Below are 25608 nucleotides of genomic sequence, written 5' to 3' on the forward strand. Positions count from 1 at the left end.
GACACCCAGGCAGGAGGATGGAAAGCCGTGGTTTTAATTACAAGCACAGAGCATTCAACCTGTCTCTGGAGCAGGCAGGTTACTTCGCTCACCCGCCTCGGTCTCTTGGCTCAGCTGCTGATGGGAACAGCAGGCCCTCCTGGAGAGCACCTGGAATCAACTGTACCGTGCCCCATCCTGCACAATCACCGCCCACTGCAGGGTCATTTGGCTACTGAAGGGTTAAGCACTCACTGGAGGCGCTCAGAAGGCTGTCCTCCCTGAGGAACGGCCCCCCACTGCCTGGGAAAAGCTTGCTATACTCCCTCAGTGGGGAAGGAGAAGGGGGAGGGGGAGGAGGGTTAGGGTAAGAGTCATCTTCATATTTATCACTGTCCAGTGTCAGAGCAGCTGGGCTTGACTGCAGCCAGCTGCTCCTGCCCTGAAGATAGCCCAGTGCCTGTGCTGCTTCCTTTCTGCTTGCTAGCTGCTTGCAGTACATTCCATACCGGGATTCTGGCCTGGGCAGCAAGGGCCCGTTCTCTCCAACACCTGAGCAGAGAGAGAGAGGAGACACACCGTGGCTAGTGTTTCTCTGTGGTTTGTTGCTCCCTGGTGGGCTCTGGCAAACAGGGACCAGGAATACGTCTCGGAGGGCTAAGGGCCAAACAAAACACCACGGGACAAATCTCGCAGTCCCTTCTTCAGGCAAACTGCTCAGTGAAATCAAGAAGAGTTTTGCTTGAGTCAAGCTTGGGGGGCTGGGCTGTATGTGATAGAACTGCCTGCTCTCCTATGGGGATGTCTCCCAGTTCCAGCGCCATGTTCCTCTGCCACTCAAACACCCAATGGCCATTGGATAGAATAAAGGTTACATTGTTATTCCACCCGGGCTGGGGCCCTTTCCAAATCCGTTTAAATGTTTGCATTTCGAGTATTTTACTTCTGAAATGGCCCGTTTCCGTTTTGAACGGTGTGATAACCAATATGGGGATTCTGGGTATCGGGTAGGCGACAACTGAGTCATCCCCTGTGGTGTTCCCCTTAGATTTTCAAGAACATGCCTTAGCCCCTCTTCGTGCAGAGAGGGGCCCCCCATCAGTGTCCCCTTTTGTCCGTGGTCTCTCAAAGAGGTTTTGCTGCATTCTCTGACGCGCGTTTGCAAACAATTGGTTCGTTGTAAGAGTTTAGCATGTTCACTTCCCTCTGGGGCATCTAGCCTGGCTATTTCCAGAGGCAGACACAGACTAGACAGCTGGTATCCGCCAACAGTCTGAGATGCTGCAGTAATTCTTACAAACCTAACTACCACGCTCTTCTCATGAAGCCAATGGGCATGCAGCTAATCAGCAATGGGACAGGGCCTTTGGCACAGGAATTCAAGGTACCTTCCCTCCCTCCCCACCCACCCGGTTCTGACATGGTCAATGCACCACAACGCTGCAAAGAATTAGCGACTGCGCTGTCATCACAGTACAGTCGAGACACTCACCCTCAAGAACCAGGGTGCTCTTGTACGGCACGTACATCCCCGAAGACCTTCTCTTCCCAAGTCCCACTTGTTGCTTCCTCGGGCCTTCCCATCCCTGCAACTCCGGCTCTGCAGACGGAAGGGGCTGACGGGCAACGCAGACGGGTTAGGTGGAGATCAAACAGAGGGGATTCTCTAGACTGCTCATCATTTTGTTTCAGCAGCTGAACACACTTGCGCTCTTCACTCACTCACCGGCACCCTGTGGCCCCTGGCTCGGGGAAACAGGATCTCAATCCAAAGGAGAATGAGTTTTCATTTCCCCACACAACACTCTTCATTTCCCTTTTGTTCCTGTACACAGAGCACCCCGGCAGCGAGGCAGCTCTCCTAGGGTAGCTTAAACTAACCCTACTCTAAGATCAAGAAGGCTTTTGCGTGTAAGTTCTTTACTGGGGTGAGCGTGTCAAGGCTGATCCATGCCCCAATCTACCGAAGCAAAGCCCCTGTGCTGACCCTTTCACAATCACTGCATGTGCAGGGGGGAGGGGGGTTTCTGATGACAGCTTAATGTCATCATTTGCATCTCTACAACAGTGTAATTACTGGGCATGCAAGTGATCAAGACAGACAAATGAAACCTTGGCCGCCCACTGGCAGGTGCTTGCTGTGTGCAGCATGACGTGATTATCAGGCCACAGAGAGCACGGACTATGCACACGCCAGAGGACTTAGCTGTGATCCTCCTCAAGTCTGTGCCTGCGCTGATGAATGCTGGAGCCACAGAGCTGTTCTCAGCGGTCTGTTGTACCAGTGCCCCTTGAGAACTCTTCTGTGCTGGTTAAGGGAAAGACAAACTGCTGCCCCTGCACTGGCATCTGTTGCAGAGATAAATAAGAGGCTTTGCTTTTTGCTCGGCAGTTCACCCTTGTGGTCCTACCAGTTATCCCAGCAGAGAGGATGTAAGCTAAGGAGGGGACGGGGACCTCAAAGAACGCAGATTGTGAACAGGCTCAGAGGACTCGAGTCCAGACAGTAGGGAAGGGGGCTTTTGTTGATGGCTGAACTGTTGGTTTTTTCCCCTGCAGCTGCTGTGCATGGCAGGAACTGGACACACAGGCACGGGATGCTGAGCTGATAACCGCTGTTAAGCAGTGCTAGAGGCCAGGCTTTCTGGCCCCTTGCTAGACATTGCTTTGCCTACACTTACTGGTTTTTGTGACAGTTGCCTTTTGCTTGACGTGGCTTTCTCTGTGCCATCTAGTGTGCAGGACTCCAGCGACTGGGTGGTGAGTACAAGCAGCCTTGCTGCTGCATAGCCAGGTTGCAGTTCTGATTTGCTCTCGGGGCCCCTCGCACCTAAGGAGCCTATAGTGGGGCACAGAGCAGACAACTTAGCATTTCTAAACACTCGTCTGAACCGCAGGCCTGTCCGAGCTCACAGCCTGGAAAAGCTGGAGGCCAGCGTGCAGGCCTGCATGCAGCACAGACTGAAAGGTGGCCGGTGAGTTCAGGGCCAGCAGATGCCCTTGCACTGCCCTGCAGCAGGTGCATCTGGAGAGCACAAGAGCATCTGCAGCCCTGTACAGGAGCCCAGCACCACAGCACTCTCCATGCTCTCCCGCCTGCTACCCCTCTGTGCACTAGCCAGCCCTAAGGGGAGGGAGCGGAGGTGCACCCATGGTTCCATGCCACCCAGGGCAGTGCTGCCTGGACACATAGGCAAGTACACAAGGGACTGCCCTCATGGTGCTCGCACAGGGGCATGCCAGTCTACACTCAACATTTTTTGTTCTGTGCACAAAGGTTCTGCTAATCCGCCGGACAACATTTGAAACTCCGCTGACAAAGCTCACAGCTTGCAGGGAATGCTGGCTTCAAACTCTCTCACTCTCATTCTCTTTTTCTACCCAAAAAACCTCTAGTTAGTTTCTATAGAATTGGCTGTCAGTGTCGTCTTTGGTGTAAGGTCTGGAGAACTGATTTGGGCTAAGCGACAGGTCTTTTGGGACAGGGAGAAACCTGATGTGGGGCGATTTTAGGCTTACGTCTGACCTAAGACTGGCACTCACAGTTGCAAGCTGCTCCAGACAGCGTGACAAACACTAACCAAGAAACCCAAAGACCATGCTTGCGTGTGATATTCCTAGGAGTGTGAAGATGTGAATGGCTGTGCACTGCACTGGTGATACAAGGCACCTGGATTGCCAATGCGCTCTGGGTGCTGTTGTACTGGTGAATCTGCCCTTGAAAGTTAAATTTTAACCCAATGATTTAAGGTTAATGCTACAGGCCTTTCAATCATTAAATATATTGTATGGCAGTTTTCTCCTTGGGTTTCTTGCTGGGTGCTCATGTAGGAAATCTTTAATAATTAAAAGAAAGAAAATTCCAAGAGAAGAATACTGATAGGTAACTAGGGAAAAAAACATTACAGACAGTGCATAATACTTAATGATCTCCCAAACCAAGCAAGTCAGAGGTAAGTTTTCTGGCCAGAAGGCTGAGTCAAGGAGCACCCTGAGTCCTCGAGAAAGAGGGAGACCCAGGGCAAGGAACTGGCAGAAGGGCACAGCAGACCGGTGGAGGACTACTCTCCAAGCTGCAAGGAGAAGGCCCCCCGATGATGACTGAACCCCGTTACAGTGGGGGAATGCACCATGGAGGGGTCTAAAGACAAGCTTTAGTTTTAACACCCAGTCCAGTTTCACCTTCACATGGTTTCCTCAGATAAGGTCTGTTACTGATTCTTTCCAGGCCTTGTTCGTTCAAACTCAGGACTGGAATCTAAAGAGAAAGCACAAATATCACGGGTGAACCCGGTACCTTCGATCAGCATTTTTAATAAATAACCCGTTTATTCCCTCCTCCTACCCAAAGCATGCTCTTCTCCATCCCACGCCCGCCCCTTTCAGCCTTCACAGCCAGGCAGTGCTGCATTATTTGACTAGAAAGCGTGCATGTTAGAGGGCAAGGAAGCTGAAGAGTGCATGGAGAGGGATGCTTATAGCTTTAAAACTCTGACAGCTGGGGCAACATCCACCTCTCTCCAGCGGTGCAGGTGCACAGTGTAGTGGGGATGCTGGGAAAAAAGATGGAAGGCCTGGTCTACACTAGGAAATCAGCTTGTTATAATGGTGTTGCTCAGGCAGATGACAAATGCACAGCCCGCTGCTCTGGACCTACCTACCGCCTCTTGGGAGGTGCAGTACCAACACTGAGGGGAGATCCCCTCCCTGGAGCAGATAGCGCTGTCACTGACGTGCTGCAGCAGTACAACAGCAGTGGTTTAGGCTCTCCATGCTGGGGAAGCTGGAAAGGGTTCTACATAGCAGGTGGCCAGGGAAGGCTTTCCCATTAGAGTACAGCCGGGGACACTCATTGTCCAAGCCATGTTCTGGTTAGCTGATGGGTGGCAGCACAGCTGTGATCCATCTCCTTGCGGTGCCCAGGTAGGACCTTGGCCTTGCAAGAGGGGGAACCCCCTTGCCTCTTCCATGGGCAGGGACACTGGATTGCAAAAGGAGGCTGTTGGGAACGGCCTTATGTCTCCAAATCCAGGTTTCCTTCCTTCCGTTTCAACTCCCAATAGTGCCTCCCCAGAGCTCTTTACAGCCTGCAGTCAGTACAGTATCAAGTACAATAGCAATTGCCCCTTAGCTCACCAAGCTGAGGACTCAATGAAACGATGGGAAGGCTCCTTAGCCAACTATCAATGCCATAGCAGTCCAGTTTTGCCCTCATGGCCATAGATACTGGAGGAAAACTCTTTTAAATGATTAATAATAATTAATGAGCATTACCATGGTGCATAGGCCCCCCCAGCCATGGACCCTAGTGTGCTAGATGCTGCAGGAACACAGAAGACAGACAGTCACGGAGAGGCCCAGTGACAGGGCATGGGGAGGACAAGGGATTAAAAGGGGATGCTGAATGACAGCAGGTGATGGTCAGAGAGGGGGAACCCCTCCCCAGAGAGATCAGGCAGAGCTGTGTGTGCTGAACACAACTCAAGGGAGCAGCCCTTGAATCAGGGCTGCAGGTCAAATGTTGAGCATAGGAAACATGCACCTCCGAGGTCAGCAGGGTGACCAGCATGGGAATGGAAGTGGCTGAGGATGAGGGAGCTTGCGAGACTGAGGAGAGCCCAGAGTGGAAGTCAGACAGGGAGGCTGGGGAGGAGCTGAGGGTGGGCGAGGAGAGGACAATGTGGAATGTCACCTGCAGCGCTGTTCAAGAGGAGAAAGGGTGGGAAGTGTGAAGGGCTGGAAGCAGCAGGCCCAGGGGAGACTCCCAGCATCCTACCAGTCTGATCCACGGCAGGGAGTGGGGCAGACACAGACACCTCTGCAAGAGGCCATGTCAGACGAGCCAGGAGCGTAGCTGGAGGGAGCGAGCTGGGGAAGAGGCCTGTTAGAGATGGAGTGGGCATTCCAGAGACATTTCTGATCTTTCATTTTGCTAGCGAAGAAGGGCTCAGCCTGAAAACCAGCCACTGCAGCTTTCTGTTCGACACTGGCCTCAGGGCCAGCTATGTTCTCATTGGGCCGGCTAGTTTGTATAAACCGGATACCTTCTGCACAAGCAAAGGATGCTTTGCTTTAGCTTCAGACACATCCACTCTTCGGTTTCCCAGCTGCAGGGTATCCTGATTTTTCAACTCCACTATTGTAGCAGTCTGTAGCTGTCGGGGGGAAGAATGCCTCTTTTTTATCTGACTATCCTTTATTGTCCCTTCTTTGGCTACAGAACTAAAGACAAAACAAAGCAAACTGGTCAATATCGCCTCATTTCCAGGAGCAGAGCATGAAAGATGGGAAAGTTTGCAGCTACTAAATTTAAAGCTACAGAGTCATAAAGGAAATGTCTGTTTGAGGAGGTTGGGGACTGACCAACTCTTCCCTGCCCCAGGCTTGTTCTGAGCTGGCCACATTCAAGAGAAAACAAAGATCTTGGAGCTAGAACAGAAAAGCCAGCACGTGAGGCTTTGTCTACACAGGCAAATCTACAACACTGGCAGTTACAGCGCTGCTCAGTGCAGCAGTGAAACCTCTGTTGTGTGACCACGCTGTCAGCTGTCAGCGCAGTAGCATGACCACACTTGCAGTGGCATTTGGAGAGATGCACTCTGGGTAGCTATCCCACAGTGCACCTCTTTCTCTTCTGTCATTGAGGTTTGTGGGTAAGTGGATGAGGGGTGTCATGGGGCATCCTGGGTCCTGTCCCAGTGCCTCATGGTGCATCGCTTTGCATTCAGCAACCCCTGTGCTGCAGCCTGCGTTTGGCACTATCTTTCAGCAGTTGCAGGAATGGATCCTGAACTGTTATGCTGATAGGTCCCACCGCCATGTCAGGAATGGTAGTCGAGTTATTCCTTAAGCGGCAAGATGACAAAGAGGTGTCAGACACTGATCTTGCCATGCATACTACTATGACACAAGACTGCTTGTGGCATTAAGGGAGGTGCTGACCACAGTTCAATGCTGCTTTTGGGCTCAGGGAAGAAGCACTGAGAGGTGAGATCACATCATCACACAAGTCTGGGATGGCGTTCGGCGCAGAGGTGGGTTTGCCCCCATGAATTTCATCCAGCTGTTTGTAGAACCGGCAGGGCGTGAGTACGGCACAGGAATGATGGATTTCCTACTGTGCCTTGTGGTAGGCGTTCCACAGCTCCTTCACTTTGACCCTGCACTGCAGTGCATCCTCCGAGGTCATGCATCTCACATATGCCTGCATGTATCATAATTCCTAAGGCTGGCATGAGGCTGGGACCAGACTGCCTCCCCTCCTCGCAGCTGAGGTCCTGCACCGGATCTCCAAATTGGAGCTCTCCTGATGTGGGGAGCAGGCACAGTCACCTGGAAAGATGTGCTGAGAGCAAGGCACATGTCCCCGAGCCAAAGGAAGAGGACTTTCAAAATCCCAAAGGAATGCAAAGGGTGGGTCTGAGGGCAGGAAGGCAGTAGAGTTCAAACCAGTGACCAGAGAGGTTAGAACAGGCATTGTGGAACGGGTACCCAGCGCTGTATCCGGCGTGTCCCATTAAAGTGGTTTCCCTGGTGCGCAGGAACTGTGGAGCTAGTGCGCACTAAGTGCCTTGCCAGTGTGGACACCTCAGGAGTTACAGCCCTGGGAGCTGATTCACTGTGCTGAACCTTGCCAGTGTAGACACGGCCTAAGGCTGCCACTGTTCCCACCTGAACCACGCCTTTGTCTCCAATCTCCCTGCATGGCAGCTCACTGCACTAGAGGGGCTGGCTGGGGGCTGGCTGTGTGGTCCAGTTGGAAAGACTTACCTGTCACTTCCGTGGCTTGGGACTGATTTTATTTTTTTGGTCACCCAGTTAATTTTCTGGCTCTTGTTTATACGTAGATGATAGGGCTGGCCTCCCGAAGGGACCTTCTTGGATTTCTTTCTCTTCTGGGGAATAGCATAGTTACAATGAAATACAGACCCAGGAGGAAAATGTTCTCTCAAGCCCTTTCTCCTGGCATGTTTAATATCCCTTCCTGCCCTCTCTCCCGCAGAATATTTCCCAGTGGGAGAAGTGAGGAAGCCTTTGATCCTAAACCAATGGAAGAGGCATTCACCCCCATCAGGAAAGAGGATGGTATAACACACCTATGATCCAACCACGAACCTGACATCGACCCCACCAAGTGAAGGTACTGCCTCTCCAAGGGCCACTAGTGCTGAATGCCCCTGAATTTTAAACAAGTGAGCTGCCTGTTAAATACTGCTGTGTGTAGGGAGAAGAGCACATGAGACACAGTGGGTTGGTGGGGTTTCCTACCGCCCCCACTACTCTGCCTTTAACCCTATCCCTGCTCATTTCAGTGGGATGGGACATCGTTGGAATGCAGCAATGCTGCTGCTTGCTCATTTGCTGTGGACCAACATGAAGCAATGCCTCTCTTACTGGGGCTGAGCAAGCCACCTGCCTCCACAACCCTCTGTCCCAAGCTGGGAACTGGATGCCCAAAAGCATTTGTGTGCTACCCCTGAAAGCTAAGTCCTTAGCCCTCCTCACACTCAGAAGGCACAACGCAGAGACTGACTAACGTCAACGCGCCAGAATAAAGCATTTGCTCATTTTACAGTGGTCTGTTTGCCATCCCTAGATTGCAGTATAGAACGTGGCTGGGAACATGGCTAGTCCACGAGCAAACCTTCAAGAAGCTCACAATGTCATGATCCATTCCTTTTCTATGCAGTTCTTTGAGGGAAGAAAGATTTTCAGAGACAAGGTCTTTAACACATACTCTTCTTAAAGGCTTTAGTCTAAACAAAGAAAAGCACAATTAATTACAGAAGTAGAGATACTCATGTCATAACCCTTTACTGGACACTTCAACTCCCAGCTGACCTGAAAGGTAATAAAGCTAGACCCAGACCAATATTTAAGTAACCAAAGGTCCTAATGCTCAATGGTGCCTTGAGTCCCGTACTGGACTCTCAATGCTCCTCCTGGAGCAGTCCCGTGCTGCTAGAGGCAGGGCTGCTACAAAGGGAGCTCACTGGTCTCTTCCCAGCTGACAGGGACCTTTGAGACATGAATGTCTCATGTCTCAAAGGTCCCTGTCAGCTGGGAAGAGACCAGTGTTAAGGAAAGCCTGATGCAGCTGAACTTGGCCAGACAGTTGGGAGTCAAAGATTCTCATGGCTCCAACAGAGAAATGACAGATTCCCTCTCTCCCCGTTCCAAAGTGAGAGAAAACAGAAGAAAACTAACGACAAACACATGTGAAAGGTTTAACTGGCATCATAACTGAACAGAAGAGTCCGAGCGGTGACACTATGTGCTACAAAGGAGTGGGCTCTGGGTTTGCATTTCCTACTCTTACACTCCTAAGATAGCACAGATTCTAGGGAGAAGGGCTAATTTTGTTATGTTTGACAGTGACACCAACCCAGTGATCAGAAGTCAAATTCCAATCAATGTTGTCCCCACTCAATATTACCTTCTGTGCCAGCCTGTTCAGAACTAGCATGCTGTCCTCTGAGGCATGCAGGTAGTGCAGCATCCCACACATACGTGGGACCTCTACCTGCAGTTTCCTCTCTGAGCAAGTCAATTTGAACCTGGTAATTTCAGGACACATAGTTGCACCAATATGCAAATCACACATCCCTCTCATGCATGCATCCCTGATGACTATTTTGTCTGTGCGTGAGTCATTGTACCAGCCCAGGCATCTCACCCAAATGGGGTCTCTTCTTAAATCACTGACATGTTATGAGGAGCAGGAAACGAGTATAAAAAAAACCCCAAATAGTCCTGAAGAAGTGGGCTGTGCCCACAAAAGCTCATGAAACTATCTATAATTTTTCTTGGTCTCTAAGACGCTACAGGGTCACTTGTTGTTTTGTAAGGTTTTTTTTAGCTTTTAAGGTGGTAGACTAAGACAGCTACCCCTCTAGGAAAGTTCTATGTGAATGCTTATTAATCTGCCAAAAATTACTGTAAAGTAGCTCCTGAAGACTGAAGGACAGACTCTAATCTTGTACCACTGACGTTAGTAGCTGACATCGGAGTGTAGCCTGGGCTCTTGACTGAGATTTTCCAAGCCACCTAAAAGCCTCAGGTGCTCACTCCTCATTAAAACTTAATGGGAAATTGGCATCCAAATCCCCTGGGCAGCCATGAAAACTCAGCTTTTGCATGTGAGATCCTACACCTCGGTGCTAAAGAGGAAAAATGGCCTGAACGTGAGGAAAAGTGAGTGAGACTCAAAGCATGAGCAAGTCAGACACATAGGAGTGAAAGCTTCAGAGGGGGAGCCAAGTTGGTCTATAAGAGGAAAAACTTAAAAAACCAACAAATGGTCTGGTAGCACTTTATAGACTAACAAAACATGTAGATGGCATCATGAGCTTTTGTGGGCACAGCCCACTTCTTCAGATGACCAGAGTCAGAGGACCAAGTCAGGCTTCTTTCCAGAGCAGGATTGAGTACAGTGCAAAAGCCAGAAGGTGGCGCTCACATACAGCATATGACTGTGGGCTCTTCCTTGCTCCTCAAACCGGTCTCCTTTGCCATTAATAGAACTCAAATTTGTTTTTAATACAGTTCTGTCCCCTTTCCTTCACAATTCACACAACTACTATCAGTTTTCACAGCTGAGGCTGCTGTCAAGGTTTGTTTGTAACACTACTGATATTGGCTTGTTACTGGAATCGAATAGCCATGTGATTTTGATGTAAATGACAAGCTTTGTTTATCCTCAAACATCTGGAAAGGTGTAGGATCTTCTACTTAGGAAGGAACAATCAGTTTCATACATACAGAAAGGGAAGCGACTGTCAGGGAAGGAGTATGGCAGAAAGGGATCTAGGGGTCATAGTGGACCACAAGCTGAATATGAGTCAGCAGTGTGATGCTGTTGCAAAAAAAGCAAACATGATTCTGGGATGCATTAACAGGTGTGTTGGGAGCAAGACACGAGAAGTCATTTTCCGCTCTATTCTGTGCTGATTAGGCCTTAATTGGAGTATTGTGTCCAGTTCTGGGCACCTCATTTCAAGAAAGATGTGGAGAAATTGGAGAGGGTCCAGAGAAGAGCAACGAGAATGATGAAAGGTCTAGAGCCGTGGTCCCCAACACGGTGCCCGCTGGGCCCTTTACGTGCGCCCGCGGAGCAATCTGGGCTGGCCCCGCCCCCGGGCATGTGGCAGGTGCCAGCCCCGGTCGCATGGCTGGCCCCGGCCCTGGGTGCGCCGTGCGTGCCGGTGCCGACCCTGCCCCCTGCCCCCGGGGGCGCCCCGCGTGCCCTTGCCGGCCCTGGCACTGGCCTTGGCCCCGCCCCCGGGGGCGCCGCGCGTGCCCTTGCCAGCCCTGGCCTTGGCCCCGGCGGCGCCGCGCATGCCCGCTCCGGTCCCGGCCGCGCGGAACCTGAGCAGCCCCTGCCCGGGATCGCAGCACATGCCGGTGCCGACCTCGGGCATGCGGCGCATGCTTGGCCCCGCCTCCAGTCACGTGGCCTGTGAGCGGCCCTGCCCCCGTACGTGCAGCGCTTGAGCGGCCCCGCCCCCAGGCGCCCGGCAGCCCCAAAACGTTGGGGACCTCTGGTCTAGAGAACATGACCTATTAGGGAAGGCTGAAGGAATTGGGTTTGTTTAGTTTAGTAAAGAGAAGATTGAGGGGGGACATGATAGCAGTTTTCAGATATCTAAAAGGGTGTCATAAGGAGGAGGGAGAAAGCTTGTTCATGCTGGCCTCTGAGGATAGAACAAGCAGCAATGGGCTTAAACTGCAGCAAGGGAGGTTTAGGTTGGACATTAGGAAAAAGTTCCTGTCAGGGTGGCCAAACACTGGAATAAATTGCCCAGGGAGGTTGTGGAATCTCCATATCTGCAGATATTTATGAGTAGGTTACATAAATGTCTATCAGGGATGGTCTAAACAGTATTTGGTCCTGCCATGAGGGCAGGGGACTGGACTCAATGATCTCTCGAGGTCCCTTCCAGTCCTAGTATTCTATGATTCTATCTCTGGCCTGGATATTCCAAATGCAGCTTCTAAACTTCTACAGTACACATCCCAAGCATCCCAGCTTTACTCCAGAGGTAGGATCAGCAAAGACTACACTCCATCTCGAGGCAAGCAGAATACTGCACTGTTATGATCAGCGCATTGTGTACGCAGGGATGTGGAGCCTCCACTGGGCACATCTCCAGGTAAGGGTGCCTGTCATGTATTGTTTTATAGAAAACAGGGGCAACCATGTAATCTTCAGATAGCCACTCTTAGGAGATTAATTCCATCAGCCTATGTTGTATTTATATCACTTTGGTACTTACTTGGTTACTGCTTCCACCTCAGGCCTCTGAGATTTTTTGTGTATATTTGGGATCCATTTAACAATCAAATTTCCACTGTCTGGATAATAGTCCTGCTTGGGAGCAGCAGCCTCACTGAGCTCGATCACTTGGAGCTACAACATAGACATGGTACGATCAATCACTTTTAGAGGTGCTATTCCCCGAGCCCACAGTGAGCCAATTCCAATGGTGCTGTGGGGTCACTGTACTACTGCAGGTGTAAGTGCTACACTCTTCATTTCTTTCAGGTGAGATAACTATAAAAAATGCTCCAATCGCTTGAGATATTAAAGATTCTATGACACTAAGGCTGTGTTTACATTGGCACACTTTTCTGGAAAAGGGATGCTAATGAGACAAGTCGGAATTGCAAATGCCGCGGGGGATTTAAATATCCCCTGCGGCATTTGCATTAACATGGCTGCCACTTTTTTCCGGCTCGGGGCTTTGCCGGAGAAAAGCGCCAGTCTAGACGGGATCTTTCAGAAAATAAAGCCTTTTCCGGAAGATCCCTTATTCCTGATTTTAATGTTGGGTAATGTTGCTGGAGAAAAACAAGTGCTGCATTTCACCCCAACGGTGAATGATTATTTTAAGAAGTCAACAGAGCAGCTTTGGGATCCAAGGCACTAAGTAAATAAGTTTTAAATTATTATTAAAAATTAAAATACTAAAACCAAAAAAAAAAACCTAAAAATAAAACTAAAGCAGATGCAGTGTAAATGAGAGGAATCAAGTAAATCACTGCAATATTAAAGGGGAACTGTAAAAGAAAACGTACTTATGACTTTTGCTCTCCTTGATGATTCCATGTCACAATTAAAAAAAAATGCTAAAACCTCTGCTTGTTTTTTTATAAAAAAGCATAAAATCACAATCTTGCTGGTTTTTCCAGAAGACCCTTTTGGGGGCTGTAAAACAAGATTTGATAGGAACATTAGAGCAGCTTTCCAAGCCCTCTCACAGCTATCTAATTGTCAGGGTCGTCAAACACTGGAATGAATTGCCCAGGGAGGTTGTGGAATCTCCATCTCTGGAGATATTTAAGAGCAGGTTAGATAAATGTCTAGCAGGGATGATCTACTCTAGACAGTATTTGGTCCTGCCACGAGGGTAGGGGACTGGACTCGATGACCTCTCGAAGTCCCTTCCAGTCTTAGTATTCTATGATTCTCTCACCTCCCACATGAGGAAAGGAATGAACACACTGGAAATGTTCAGAGCTGTTTAAAAGGGAGAGAGTTTGCTTAGCTGGATTTCCCAGAGCATAATTTCAAAGAAAATAACTGTAAAAACTGTGCCAACACGTCTTAAAAAAAATAAATAACTGAATCAATTTCCATTATTGGATGCAAACCAATGATGAACAGTAGGCTTTAGCAGAATATGATCATTTTAATTTTGATGGATTGTATCAATGGATATTTTAAAGCATTTTTATTAAATTCCACTTTCACAGCTATATAAAATTATGGGTTTTAAGAAATAAATCCATTTTTATTAATTTAAATGTTCACAGTTGCAGGAAATTATGGGGAGAGGGATGAGAAAATTTACAGACTTTGGGTATATCTACACTGCATTACTCTTTTGAGAGAGGAATGCAAATGCAGCCGAGCAAAATTGCATATGAAGCGCAGATTTGAATTTCCTGAGCTTCATTTGTGTAATCACATCCGGCCACTATGTCGAAATACCCATTTTCGAGATAAAAAACGCTGTGTAGATGAGGCTATTTCGAGAAAAAACCCTTCCTTCAAAATAACCCGTTCTCCTTATATAATGAGGTTTAAGGGTTATTTCTAAAGAATGATTTTTTCTTGAAATAACCGCGTTTACACAGCGTTTTTCATCTCAAAATAGGGTATTTCGACATAGCGGCCGGACACGATTATGTAAATGAAGCGCGGGAAATTCAAATCTGCGCTTCATTTGCAATTTCGCTTGGCTGCATTTGCATTCCTCTCTCGAAAGAGGAATGCAGTGTAGACATACCCTTTGAGATTTAAAAACTTAAAGCTTTATAGCTGTTAAAACAGTGTCAATATCGTATCAAAATATACAAAGTTCTGAAGCAGCATTTTCTTTCTGTAAATTTAAATTACTACTGATGGAAATGTGTTTTTGTTGTGTGTGTGGTGATATTGATGTTTACAGACATATACCTGTCGGCACATCTAGACTATGTGTGGTTTCCGAAAGAAAATATGCAAATTCGGCTTGAATTTGCGTATCTTCTTCTGGTTTTTTTCCCCGAAAGAGGATTTTCCAATATTTGGCCCCGTGTAGATGAAAAAAATGGAAGATATGCAAATTCAAGCCGAATTTGCATATCTTCTTTCGGAAGCCACACATAGTGTAGACATGCCGCAAATATCTGCCACCGATAAATGCTGTTTTAATTTGTGCCATAACACAAGAGTGCCCAAATAGTGTCCCACTGAGGGCACCTTTGGCCACTTAACCAGCTGAAAAAGTTAGCCCTGAGTTCTGTAAAAAGCAGATCCTGGCAACTACTCATCTTTCCCCTCTGTCACTCACATTTCCAACTTTATTCAAATAGGTGAAGCTCATCTCCCTCTGTGGCATCACGCGTGACTCTGCCACTGAGTTCAGTCCTGGGAAATGAGTTCTTTCTAAACTGAAATATAGGTACAAACCAAAATCACAGTGAGACCAATACAAACTAACAGCATGCAAAGGACATTAGCTGCTATTAAGGCTGTAGTCAGGGCTGGCTCGAGCCATTCTTGCATCCCGGGTGCCCCTTACGGCTGCAATCAGATGCCCACCCCCAGGTTGGTGCAGCTTCCCGGCTAGCCCCCTCCTTAATCCGGCCCTTGCTGTAGTAGGCAGAGACCTACGCAGATACAAAATTTGTATTGCATGCAAACTGCAAACATTGTCCATAGATACAAAGCAGATTTTAAGGGCTCAAGTAGTAGATTCCCCATCATTTACAGTTTTTAAATCGGGGGTACTGGGGGCTCAAGCTGGCACAGAAAACAGGCTCAGTGAGGGTCTCATCACATGGGATGACAGCACCAAATGGGGCCTGACCTATTACAAACACAATTTTGGCCTTACTGGCTTTGTCTTCATGCAAAAACGATGTGTGTTTTTCCATCGAGAAAGCTGTCCTGATATAAAATCTTAGCGGAGACAAAGTGCAGGTAGTTCTTACATCAGTGCAGCTAACTCGGGGGGGGGGGGGCAATTAATCAGTTATACATGAGCAGCAGGAGCCATAACCTCTGTATATTCATAAGCCCTAAGTATGAATATAGTTCATATACATATTAAAAACTGGCAGATAATGCAAGGAAAATAGAAGAGCTGCAGGGCTTTCCTTCTGAGCCAATAGCCTGAGTTTCTTGGAAGGTGCCTTTGTTAGATTGTTGTTGGCTAACTTGAGGTGAAATTCTAGCAACAAGAAGGTAGTTTGTAGTCCTTACATGAGTTAGCGGATGCAGTTAAAGACAAATAATACATCTTACACAGTACGGATGTAAAATCCGGATTAATCTGTTAAACACTTAAACATTAGATTAAGCTAATGTTAACTGATTAACCAAGTAAGCAGGATTCTAGGCAAAACATTCAATTTGTTTTTTTGGTTTAAACTGTAAGCTGTTTGTGGTTGGGACTGTTTATGGATTTGTGCAATGTATACAATGAGGATCTGGCATTAATTTGAACAATATGAATATTTCAATAACAATGTATCCTATATTCCAGGAGAGTAATCTGGTCTTTTAAAGGCATTTATTTTTAAGCCCCGATTGTATAAATCAATGCACACAGTTAACACTGAAATCAATGGGTCCACTCACATGTGTGAAGTTCAGCATATGTGTAATTTTTTGCAGAATTAGGGCCATAAGTGGTAACCGTTTGCTCTGTAATGTATGAAACACGGATAGGGTAACATGTTCCATGACCCACAGGAACTACCATCTCTCTCAAGGGTGCCACCATTCTGCTACAGAGTCTTAGTCCTGGGAATACTGGAAACATTCATAAATCATCCAGAGATTGGAGGTTGGCAGCAATTCACCTGACTTCAGAATTTCTTTCAAAGAAATCATAGACTGAAGTTTCATACAGAGAAGGAGAAAAAGAGGTCTCAAGTGCAGCCAAGGAGGAAATAGTTCTGTTACAATTGGAACATCTGATCCTTTCTTGGGGAGAACAATTGCTGGGAAAGTTTACAATCTTCAGTGATGGTAACTCATCTACAAATTAAAAGCAAAGACACTGTGAACACTGAGGATCTGAGGTTACAGGAGTCTACAATTAAAATGGACAATATTTAGTTAGAACTAAACGGTCACTCTATATATTATTTACAGCTTTGTCAGTATTCTATTAGCCCATTTTAATTGTAACTAATTAAAATGTAATTAATCCTATGCCTTCTATCAGAGAAGATCAAAATACTTTACAAACATCTGAAGAAGTGGGTTGTGCCCACGAAAGCTCATGAGACTAGCTATATTTTTGTTAGGCTCTAAGGTGCTACAGGACCATTAGTTGTTTTTTAATTTTTTTCAGTTACAGACTAACACGGCTACTCTTCTGACACTTTTACAAATAATAGTTAATTCAGCTTCATAATCCCTCCAACTCCCAACCCAGCTTAACCCACCATGGAAAGGGCAGCCACCTCTGCTCTATTTAATAATGCAGGGCAATACTACATAACAGTTTGAAAGGACATGAAGAATAATATAAATCTAATTTCAGGGAGAACTTTTAGTTAGGATAAATTTCATTGCCTCACTGGAATTTGGCTGTGACACCAAATTTAACATCTTGTTACACAGAAAATCAGGGGCTATTTAATAATCATAAGTGCTCAAGATCTGTTTTACCTCTCACATGAAAGATTATTGCTTTCAAAAACTGTGATGGGGCAGTCCATATTCTTTATGGAACTGTGCTTATGAATATAAATATAACATAACTGGAATATGCTTTATGCAGACTACGTTGCAAAGTATCATTGGAAAAGCTGCAATTTACTGAATATGATTCTCTCATTTGTTTGCACGTATCATTTTTGTAGACTCAAGTTAAGAATATTGAACTGTGTATCTGTAAATGCATATTTGCTGTTTTCAGTCACTCCCACTGATTACACTTTAAGGCTATCAGGGCCCGTTAGCAAAGAGACAATAGAGCTTAATGTTCCTGTGGACTTGTTGGTCAGCCTGTGAAGTATGGAGACTAGGGCCTTGCAGATACATGTGACCATGTTACTTGGTACTGGAATTTAATTTAGATAAATTCAAATGAGAAATTAGGCACACACATTTAACGTTAAGGGTGACTGAACAAACTACCAAAAGCAGTGGTGGGTTCTCAATCTCTGTATCCTGTCTTCAAATCAAGGCTTAAATTTCTTTCTGGATAATATGCTTTAGTCAAACACAAGTTATTGGGTTCAGTACAAGAGTGATGGTGAAATGTTATGGCATGTACCATGCAGAAGGACACAGTAGATGATCTAATGATCCTTTCTAGCTTTCAAAAAAAAGCTACAAACAGTCTAACTTGACCTGTTAACTTGTGTAAAAACAACAAATTGTACTAGGATTGTCCCTGAAGTTGGCTAACAAGTTCAGAATAAACTTAAAAAACAAATAGTCTTGCAGCACCTTAGAGACTAAGGGTATGTCTACACTTGCACCCTCTTTTGAGAGAGGGATGCAAATGAAGACATTCGAAATGGCAAATGAAGTCGGGATTTAAATATCCCATGCTTCATTTGCATAATAGCGCTATTTTGAAATAACAGTCGCTGTTAAGACGTGGTTATTTCGAGAGAAAACCTCTCTCTTGAAATAACTGGTAAACCTCAAAAGTGGGTGTAAGTGTAGATATACCCTAATGAAAGAAGATGGTATCATGAACTTTCATGGGCACAACCCACTTCTTCAGATGAATGGAGTTCAGAATAGAAGTTTCTCCTCTCAGGCTTGTCTCCGCTGGCAATTGCGCAAGAAAGCTTTTGTCATTCACAGGTGCTTAAAAACCCACCCTCCTGAATGGCAAAGCTTTGACATGGCAAGTACTAGTGTAAACAGTGCATTGTCCATGATAGCCACTCCTAGGGGGTGGAAGTTTTTTGTAGGTAAAACTGCCAACAGTGTTTACGCTGCCTGACTTTTAGGGAGAGGGCGGTGTTGCTAAAAGCTATGTAGAGTAGACATGCCGAAAGATAGGGTGGGCCATGGTCACTGGGTTTACCTTTGCTTTCTGAAGAAGAAACCCTGCAGAGTGTGTCAAAGTTTCTTAAACGGATCCGAGGCTGTCCCTGTTCAATCCTCCTTATAGTGTCCCAGCACTGTGGGTGTTGGCAGACAGCCATGTCACAGATGGTTTCGTCCCACTGGCTGACACCTGCAGTCACCATATTTGCAACCATCCAGACATTAATGAATAGCAGTAAGCTGGCAATACTGGATGTCTGAATACTCTGCAAAAACAGAAGAACTGAACACAGTGAGAAATGTTAACAAGAATCGTAACATTACCATAAAATAACAGCACATGAAGTAGTCATAATTTCCTACTTTTATTCTGGGTTGTCTTGTTAGGTGACTGTGATCCTGGGAACCCCTCGATGCCAACTAGCAGAGGGCTCACCACACTACAACACACTTTACGTCTGACACACTGATTACCGCCAACAAACTGCTATCATAATATGTATCACATGGAAACCTGCTGGTCCCGAACATCATTGCACGATGCATGAATAGCTTGTGTACAAAGAATGATAGATAGATAGATAGATAGATAGATAGATAGATAGATAGATAGATAGATAGATAGATAGATAGATAGATAGTGCTTCTTCTGGGAGGTCGGGGCCGAAATGCGGTCGCAGGGGCCCCTTTAATTGCTGCGTGTCCGAGCAGACTCCCATCTGGCGAAAAGCGAGTGCTCAGGGCCGGATGGGGGCTGTGCTGGAAGAAAGCAAAGAGTGCTTCCAAAAAAAGGTGATGGTACGCTGCATATCGTAACAAAAAAAGGAATGTATATATATGTGCTAGAAATGTATTATTAAAATATATGTAGGAAGCAGCGCAATAAAGGCTGCCTGGCCAATTAAGCCCTCTCTGTGGCCTGCTTCTCATGGGGTGAGTTGACAGCATAGCGGGACAGTCCTCAGTGCTGCGCAGGAATAAAAAGCTCCCAATGCAACAGCATCACGTCACCCAGCTCCCACTTTGCCACCTGAGGGGGATTCCAGAGCCCGGGGTATAAAGCACTCCCCTCCCCCACCTCTGTCCCCACGGCCACTCCCCTCCCCCCCACCTCTGTCCCCACGGCCACTCCCCTCCCCCCCACCTCTGCCCCCACGGCCACTCCCCTCCCCCCCACCTCTGCCCCCACGGCCACTCCCCCAGCCGCTCCCCTCTTGCCCCCCCATCCAGCCACCATCCGCTCCCCCTCCCGTTCTCTCCCCCGCACTGCCCAGGCCCCCCCCTACATCCCCTGCGCTCGCGGGGGCCGCCTCTCACCTGCCCGCGGCTGCCCAGGCTCGGCCCCGCTAGACGCGTTGCCAGGCAACAACCCGCGCCCGGGCAAGGCGGGTGCGGCCGCGGTGCACGCCGGGAAGAAGGCGGGGGCGGGGGAGGCTGTCGCCCGCGCGCTGCATGCTGGGAGGGGTGAGAGGTCAGGGGCTGGGCGCGCGGTTCGGTTCGCGGGGCCTTTGGTCCGCACGCGGGCGGGGGCGCAGGGAGCGGACACGGAGCCAGTGGCCCGCGGGCCGGGCCTCCACTGCCCCCCCCTCGGGTGTCCACTCCCCCCCGCCACTGTCAGCGCCGGGAAGGGCGGCTCCCCCCGCGGGAGGGGCGCTGCTGGGGGGGCGGTCTGCCTGCGCCCCCCCCCCCCCCCCGGGCTCTGGGCCCACCGGCCTGACCCCGCCGCGCCCGCTGAGGAGCCCGCGCAGCACTCGCAGGTGTCACGCGCTGGGTTCGCTTCCGGGGGGGGGGAGTCTGACATTGAACCCCCCCCCCCCCGGGCCCTGCAGCCCCTTGGCCTGCACCCGGGCACCCTGGGGCAAGCCGCGGCCCGCGGACACCTCAGCAGCGTCTCTGCCGGGACACGTAGACGGGGCATGAGCGCTGAGGCGCTGGGGTCGGACCCCCGCACGCTCGCGGCCCCCTCTGCTGCTTTGTGAGCCTGCAAGGGGCTGCTCGGCCGCCCGGTGCTTTTAAATATAAAATCGTGGGCGCCGCCCGCTCGTGAAAATGTGGGTTGCGCCCACAGAAGCTCATGGCAATATAGAGACAAAAGCAACAGATAGTCTGGTAGCACGTTAGTCTTTAAAGTGCTACCAGACTGTGTGTTGTTTGAATTCATCCTGTCCAGATTAACTGGGCTACTCCCCTGAAGCTTATACACATAATGTTAGTCTCTAAGGTGCTACAGGACCACTCTGGGGTTTGTTTGTTTTTTAAATACACAGGGGAGTTAAGAAAAAAAAATCCAGGGAATCCCTTTTACCTCTGCTGGTTCTGCAGAGGTATCGGGAATAAAGAGTAGTAAAGATATTTTCTCATTGACAAGCAACTAGATGTATGGGGCAGAGCTGCTGAGTAAGCTGGTGTCACTTTTATATGGGCACTTTGCATAGCAGAACTGCCTAGCTCTACTATAATAATGAGACGTGTTGTATTATAAGCAGAACTGGTAAGCAGAAAAAATAGCTTGAATAGTTCTCATTTTAGTTCTAGGTGTTCAAAGATGGCAGAAAGACCAGAGGACTTGAACCTGCCCAATGCTGTCATCACTCGGATAATTAAAGAAGCAGTGAGTATCACTGGAGAGCTAAAAGCATTCAAGAAGATTGAATTAAAAGACTGAAAACATCAATAGAGTACAGTGTGCCAGTTACACATAAATTGGGTCCTTTGCTGTGTAATTTTTTAAACTTTTGTGTTGTAGATGGTAAAACAGTTTGATGGGAAAACTGTCAATTTGAAATTAATCATTTGCTAAAAAAATCCCTTGTTAGCTCTTGTGGTTTTACAGCTACTTTTTTAGCATTTTTTCTGCCCCTTGCTTTGAGAGACATACCAGAACAGGGAAATCTGACTACATAGTAAAATGAACTTCTTTATGCCAGGTGCTCAAGGTAAATTGGGAAAAACAGAGAAATACTGTTCTGTGATCTTTATTGCGTTTTTTTTTTTTTAAGTTGTAGTTTAACGGGTGATGCTTACCAGGTAACAGTTAATTGGTGCCAGGGAGTAGCCCCTTGCCCGTGACCTGCAGTAGATGGAGGGCTGCTCCAACCCACCATGCCACAGGCCAGGGTGGGAACTGGCAGCCACTCACGGACCCAGGAGCCCTGCTTACAGAGTAGGGGGATGCCGTTCCAGCTGGGCTGCAGCCTCCTCTCAACCCCAAATCCTGCTTAATCAATTACCTGGTTAAACCTTGGTTAACTGTTTAAATGGGATTTTACATCCTTACTGCAAATACTCAGGATGATTTGACCAAACTGGTGACTTTCAGTCCCATTAGACTGGACTTGATAAGTCTCCAGATCCATATGACTTGAATTGCATCTGATAAAATGGCATTTCCCTTTTCCCAGCTTCCTGAGGGAGTGAACATTTCCAAAGAAGCTCGGAGTGCAATATCTCGAGCTGCAAGTGTGTTTGTGTTGTATGCCACATCATGGTAAGCATCACTGGTGACCTGATCTAATGGACCATTTGATCTGTAGCTAGCCTTTCTGCTGGCTCTCTTTGATGGAATTTTTTCACTACCTGTAATGAAAGACATGTTTATCTTTCATGTACACGAAGCATTATAAAGCTTAATGTGGCTTTAGTTTGTAATGTGACCTTTGTGTAATATAAGATTGTTAAAAATAGTTTTTGATTAAGTAGCAAATACTTTCTTTTGCATCAGTGCTTCATAATGCCATCAGTTATTTGCCCAGTATATACATTCTGAGGGCCTACAAAGATGGGGCTGGGTTATTGCCTGTTCCCGGTAGTGATCACTTACATCCTTAACCATCACATTTGATTTACCTTTATCACTGCACTTTATCATTTTTTCAGAAAACACTGGTCATAAAATTATAAAGCCTTTTTATAGCAAACATTAATTTACATAAGGGCTCCTTGTTCTTGCGTTATGTGAATCCATTGTAGCCTTATGACTTCCCTTCTGAGTGCTAACCTAAATAATGTAGTAACTAACTAGGCATGTTTCATACTGTATGTTAAATTACTCATTGAGTTTTATAGCATTTAGCTTCCTCCTGCACTTAAATTCTCTAAATCTATAGCAGTTGAAATTCAGTTTGATGGCATACCTTTTAATTTTACAGGGACGTTTGAATACTAGTGAACTTTTAAAAAACGAATTAAATTATACATGTAGTAACTACATATTTGCTAGTGTCCTTGAATCATCTTGCCACTTTTACAACCACATTTAAACATGTTTTTTTTTTTCTTGTAGTTTAAAAGACCCATATAAATGGTAACCTCACTAACGTGAAACTGACTAGATACACTTAAATGCACACTATAAACAAAGGTTTTTTTTTTTTAATTTAATCTGTTTCCTGGTCAGTCATCCTAGGTGCTGCTTATCACAATAGCAATTGAGTATTTCAGAGAGCCGTAATTGTTTAAGTTGGCTGTGCTGCTTTGAACAGATGGAATTTGGGGTTGATTTGCTATTTGATATTTATTCTGCTTCCTCACTTTAACTAGCGCAAATAACTTTGCAGTGAAGGGGAAAAGGAAAACACTGAATGCTGGAGATGTCCTCTCAGCCATGGAGGAAATGGAGTTCCAGCGATTTATCGCGCCTTTGAAGGAATCATTGGAAGGTAACTTGTTCTTTAATTGTATATTAAATTAGTCCTAATGACAATGAGTCCTATTTACCCTGAGGGTTGGACATCCAAATCTTACCTCCCTTTTTTTGTCAGAAAATTTTTCATTGCAGTTTTAATGGGGACATATGAACATGTAGTTTACCAGAACTTCTATGATGTAATTTCATAACTGTATTTTAAGGATGCACAGTCATGGTTTTTCTGTCTTTCCCCATCACTTCTGTGTAATGTACATGAATTCCTGTTACCTTCTTCCCATCTTTCTGCTAAACATCATTTAACATAACTTCCTCTAGAGCCTGTCAGCACAGCTCAGATAACAGGATGAGTAGCTACTATAAAGAGATTCAGTGTTCCATTTTTATAAGCCTGGAGAGCAAGGGGAGACCCTGGGTCATAGCATGGGGGAGCACATCTAGATTGTCCCTACAATGGATACAATAACATACATATGTCCAATTGTAGTTCTCTTGTTCTGTTAGTTTACAGGCGTGAGCAAAAAGGCAAGAAAGAAGCAAGGAAAGACAAGAAGGCAGACTCTGAGGAACAAGACAAGAGCAGGGAGGAGGAGAATGATGAAGATGATGAACGGATGGAAGAGGAGGAACAAAATGATGATGAAGAGGTGGATAACTGAGCTTCCTGCAGACACACAGGCATGTGGGCTGGGCTGGGCTGCCCTCCTAGACATATACATACTGTAAATCAACCTTGAAGTGTCCTCTTGCTTTCCAGTTTCCAGCAAAGTTCTGTGCTGCTCCTATGGGATCCATCCCTCCTGGCTTTCATTCCCAGGTGTAAGCAGGCATCCTGATGAGATTGATGCAGCTTCTGTCGTGGAAAGGCCACCTCTTCGCCATTGCATGGGGCACTTGGTACTCGCTCCAGATTCTGAAAAGCCAAGGATATTGACTGCTCTTTAACATTGGATTTGTTCTGTGATGCAACATAGAATTTCAAAGATTCCCACAGGGAAAGCGGTGCAGAAAAGTATTGAATAAGTTTGTTTTTGCTTACTAGGGCGGAGTTTGAATTTAATAGGCTTTAGTTTGTTGCATTTACGTTGTACATAATATGTTGAGACGTACCGCAGTGGTTTAGAATGCTGAGCACATCAGGGTTTTGAGCTGGATCCTTTCATTCTGGTGGTGCCTTCTCTTTCCAAAGTCACTGATAGTCCCACCCTATTTGGTTTAGACCTTAGGCAATACAACTACACGGATCAGCTCTCCACAGTCCTGACTCTTCTGCCCAGGATCAGTAAAATTCAAAGAACTGTACTGTGCTTCTGTAATATAATTTAATACCCAAAGTGCTTATTTTTGTGTTATAAAAATACTAAGAGACTGACAGGGTTTTTATTAAAAATTCTTGAAATAAAATTAACTGCTAAGAAACCTTGATTGTGTCTCAAGTGACTCTGCAGGAAGGTTTCGATTGAATTGTCAAATTATTTCCCAAGATAAGGTGGATCAGTCTTATAAAAGTTTAAAGAAAGCGTAATCCCAATGTAACTGCTTTTCCTATTTGTAGTAGTTTTGGTCTTGCCCTTGAACACATTCACCTTTCACACAGGGAGAAGATACTTTGAGGAGTTCATCCTTTAATGATAACCCAGTTCTGTGTAGTTGTTAAAGAAGAACCTGCTATCTGACCTGTACTAAAATCTGAAAAATGAAAGTTGGAAAAACTTGGGGGGAAAATTAAAATAGTTAAAAATTCACCGGTTCTGTTGATATGCAGTTAAAACATGAGTGAGCACTTGTATGAAATAGCACGATTTTGAGTGTTGCTTCTGTGGAAGTATCACATACACAGTAGGGATGTAAGTGACTAGTCTACTCGACTACTCACTTCCTTGCCCCCTTGTTGCCTGTATCAGAAAGAGGGAGCAACGGGGGGAACAGGAGCCAGTGCTGGGGAGAGCCGGATTAAAAGCTGGCTCCCCCCAGCACGTCTCCTCAGGGGCAGAGGAGGCAGAGGGGAAATGGCAGGAGCAGGGATTGAAACAGTCCTGCTCAAGCAGCTCCCAGCTACTGTTCCTCTCCCTTTGAAATGTACAAGAGCCATCCAAGGGATTGATGAAGCAGGAACCTTCTCCCCATCCCAGCTCCTCCTCCCCTATCCCCACTTCGAAATGTACAAGAGCTGGGGACGGCTCTTGTACATTTCAAAGGGAGAGATGTTATCAACTAATGGAGTAGTCAAAGGAAATTCCATCAATGACTCAATTAGCTGATTCATCAAAATTTAACAAACATTGCAAGAGCTGTGCTGCCCTCCCATTGTTGCAGTTCTGATCTCAGATGAAGGAAGTCACAATCTGACAATCTGTTACTCAGCTGCTGCAGGACTACATGTTTAAAACAATTTGAAGTTGTGATGGTCTCCATTAAGGTACACACAGAGATCTTCCTTGCAGCTGTTTCTCTTTTAAATCATACTTAAGCT

At 46.7% G+C, this 25608-nt stretch overlaps 2 protein-coding genes across 7 annotated transcripts; one reads left to right on the top strand and one right to left on the bottom strand.

The window, feature by feature from the left end:
- Positions 1 to 16: 16 nt before the first annotated feature.
- On the bottom strand, positions 17 to 19953 carry C22H9orf43 (chromosome 22 C9orf43 homolog). The gene is made up of 12 exons (XM_075905338.1): positions 19808 to 19953; positions 18528 to 18756; positions 16333 to 16510; positions 14817 to 14916; positions 12255 to 12388; positions 8624 to 8735; positions 7750 to 7874; positions 6024 to 6201; positions 4162 to 4237; positions 2661 to 2818; positions 1472 to 1595; positions 17 to 531 (listed from the first exon to the last, which is right to left on the bottom strand). Exons 2-12 carry the CDS (start codon positions 18703 to 18705, stop codon positions 212 to 214), a joined length of 1683 nt encoding a protein of 560 aa, XP_075761453.1. The 5' UTR covers positions 18706 to 18756; positions 19808 to 19953; the 3' UTR covers positions 17 to 211.
- On the top strand, positions 19908 to 24554 carry POLE3 (DNA polymerase epsilon 3, accessory subunit). Of its 6 annotated transcripts, none has more exons than XM_075905341.1 (6): positions 19908 to 19961; positions 21020 to 21101; positions 21892 to 21977; positions 23030 to 23148; positions 23640 to 23782; positions 23893 to 24554. In XM_075905341.1, exons 2-6 carry the CDS (start codon positions 21036 to 21038, stop codon positions 23956 to 23958), a joined length of 480 nt encoding a protein of 159 aa, XP_075761456.1. In that variant the 5' UTR covers positions 19908 to 19961; positions 21020 to 21035; the 3' UTR covers positions 23959 to 24554. The 6 variants fall into 6 exon arrangements, with proteins under 6 accessions (XP_075761456.1, XP_075761457.1, XP_075761459.1 ...); XM_075905342.1 differs by having other exon boundaries at positions 19930 to 19954; XM_075905344.1 differs by having other exon boundaries at positions 19958 to 20081; positions 23640 to 23813.
- The last annotated feature ends 1054 nt before the right edge of the window (positions 24555 to 25608 follow it).

Source organism: Pelodiscus sinensis, chromosome 22 (assembly GCF_049634645.1).
Source record: "Pelodiscus sinensis isolate JC-2024 chromosome 22, ASM4963464v1, whole genome shotgun sequence".
NCBI lineage: Eukaryota > Metazoa > Chordata > Testudines > Trionychidae > Pelodiscus > Pelodiscus sinensis.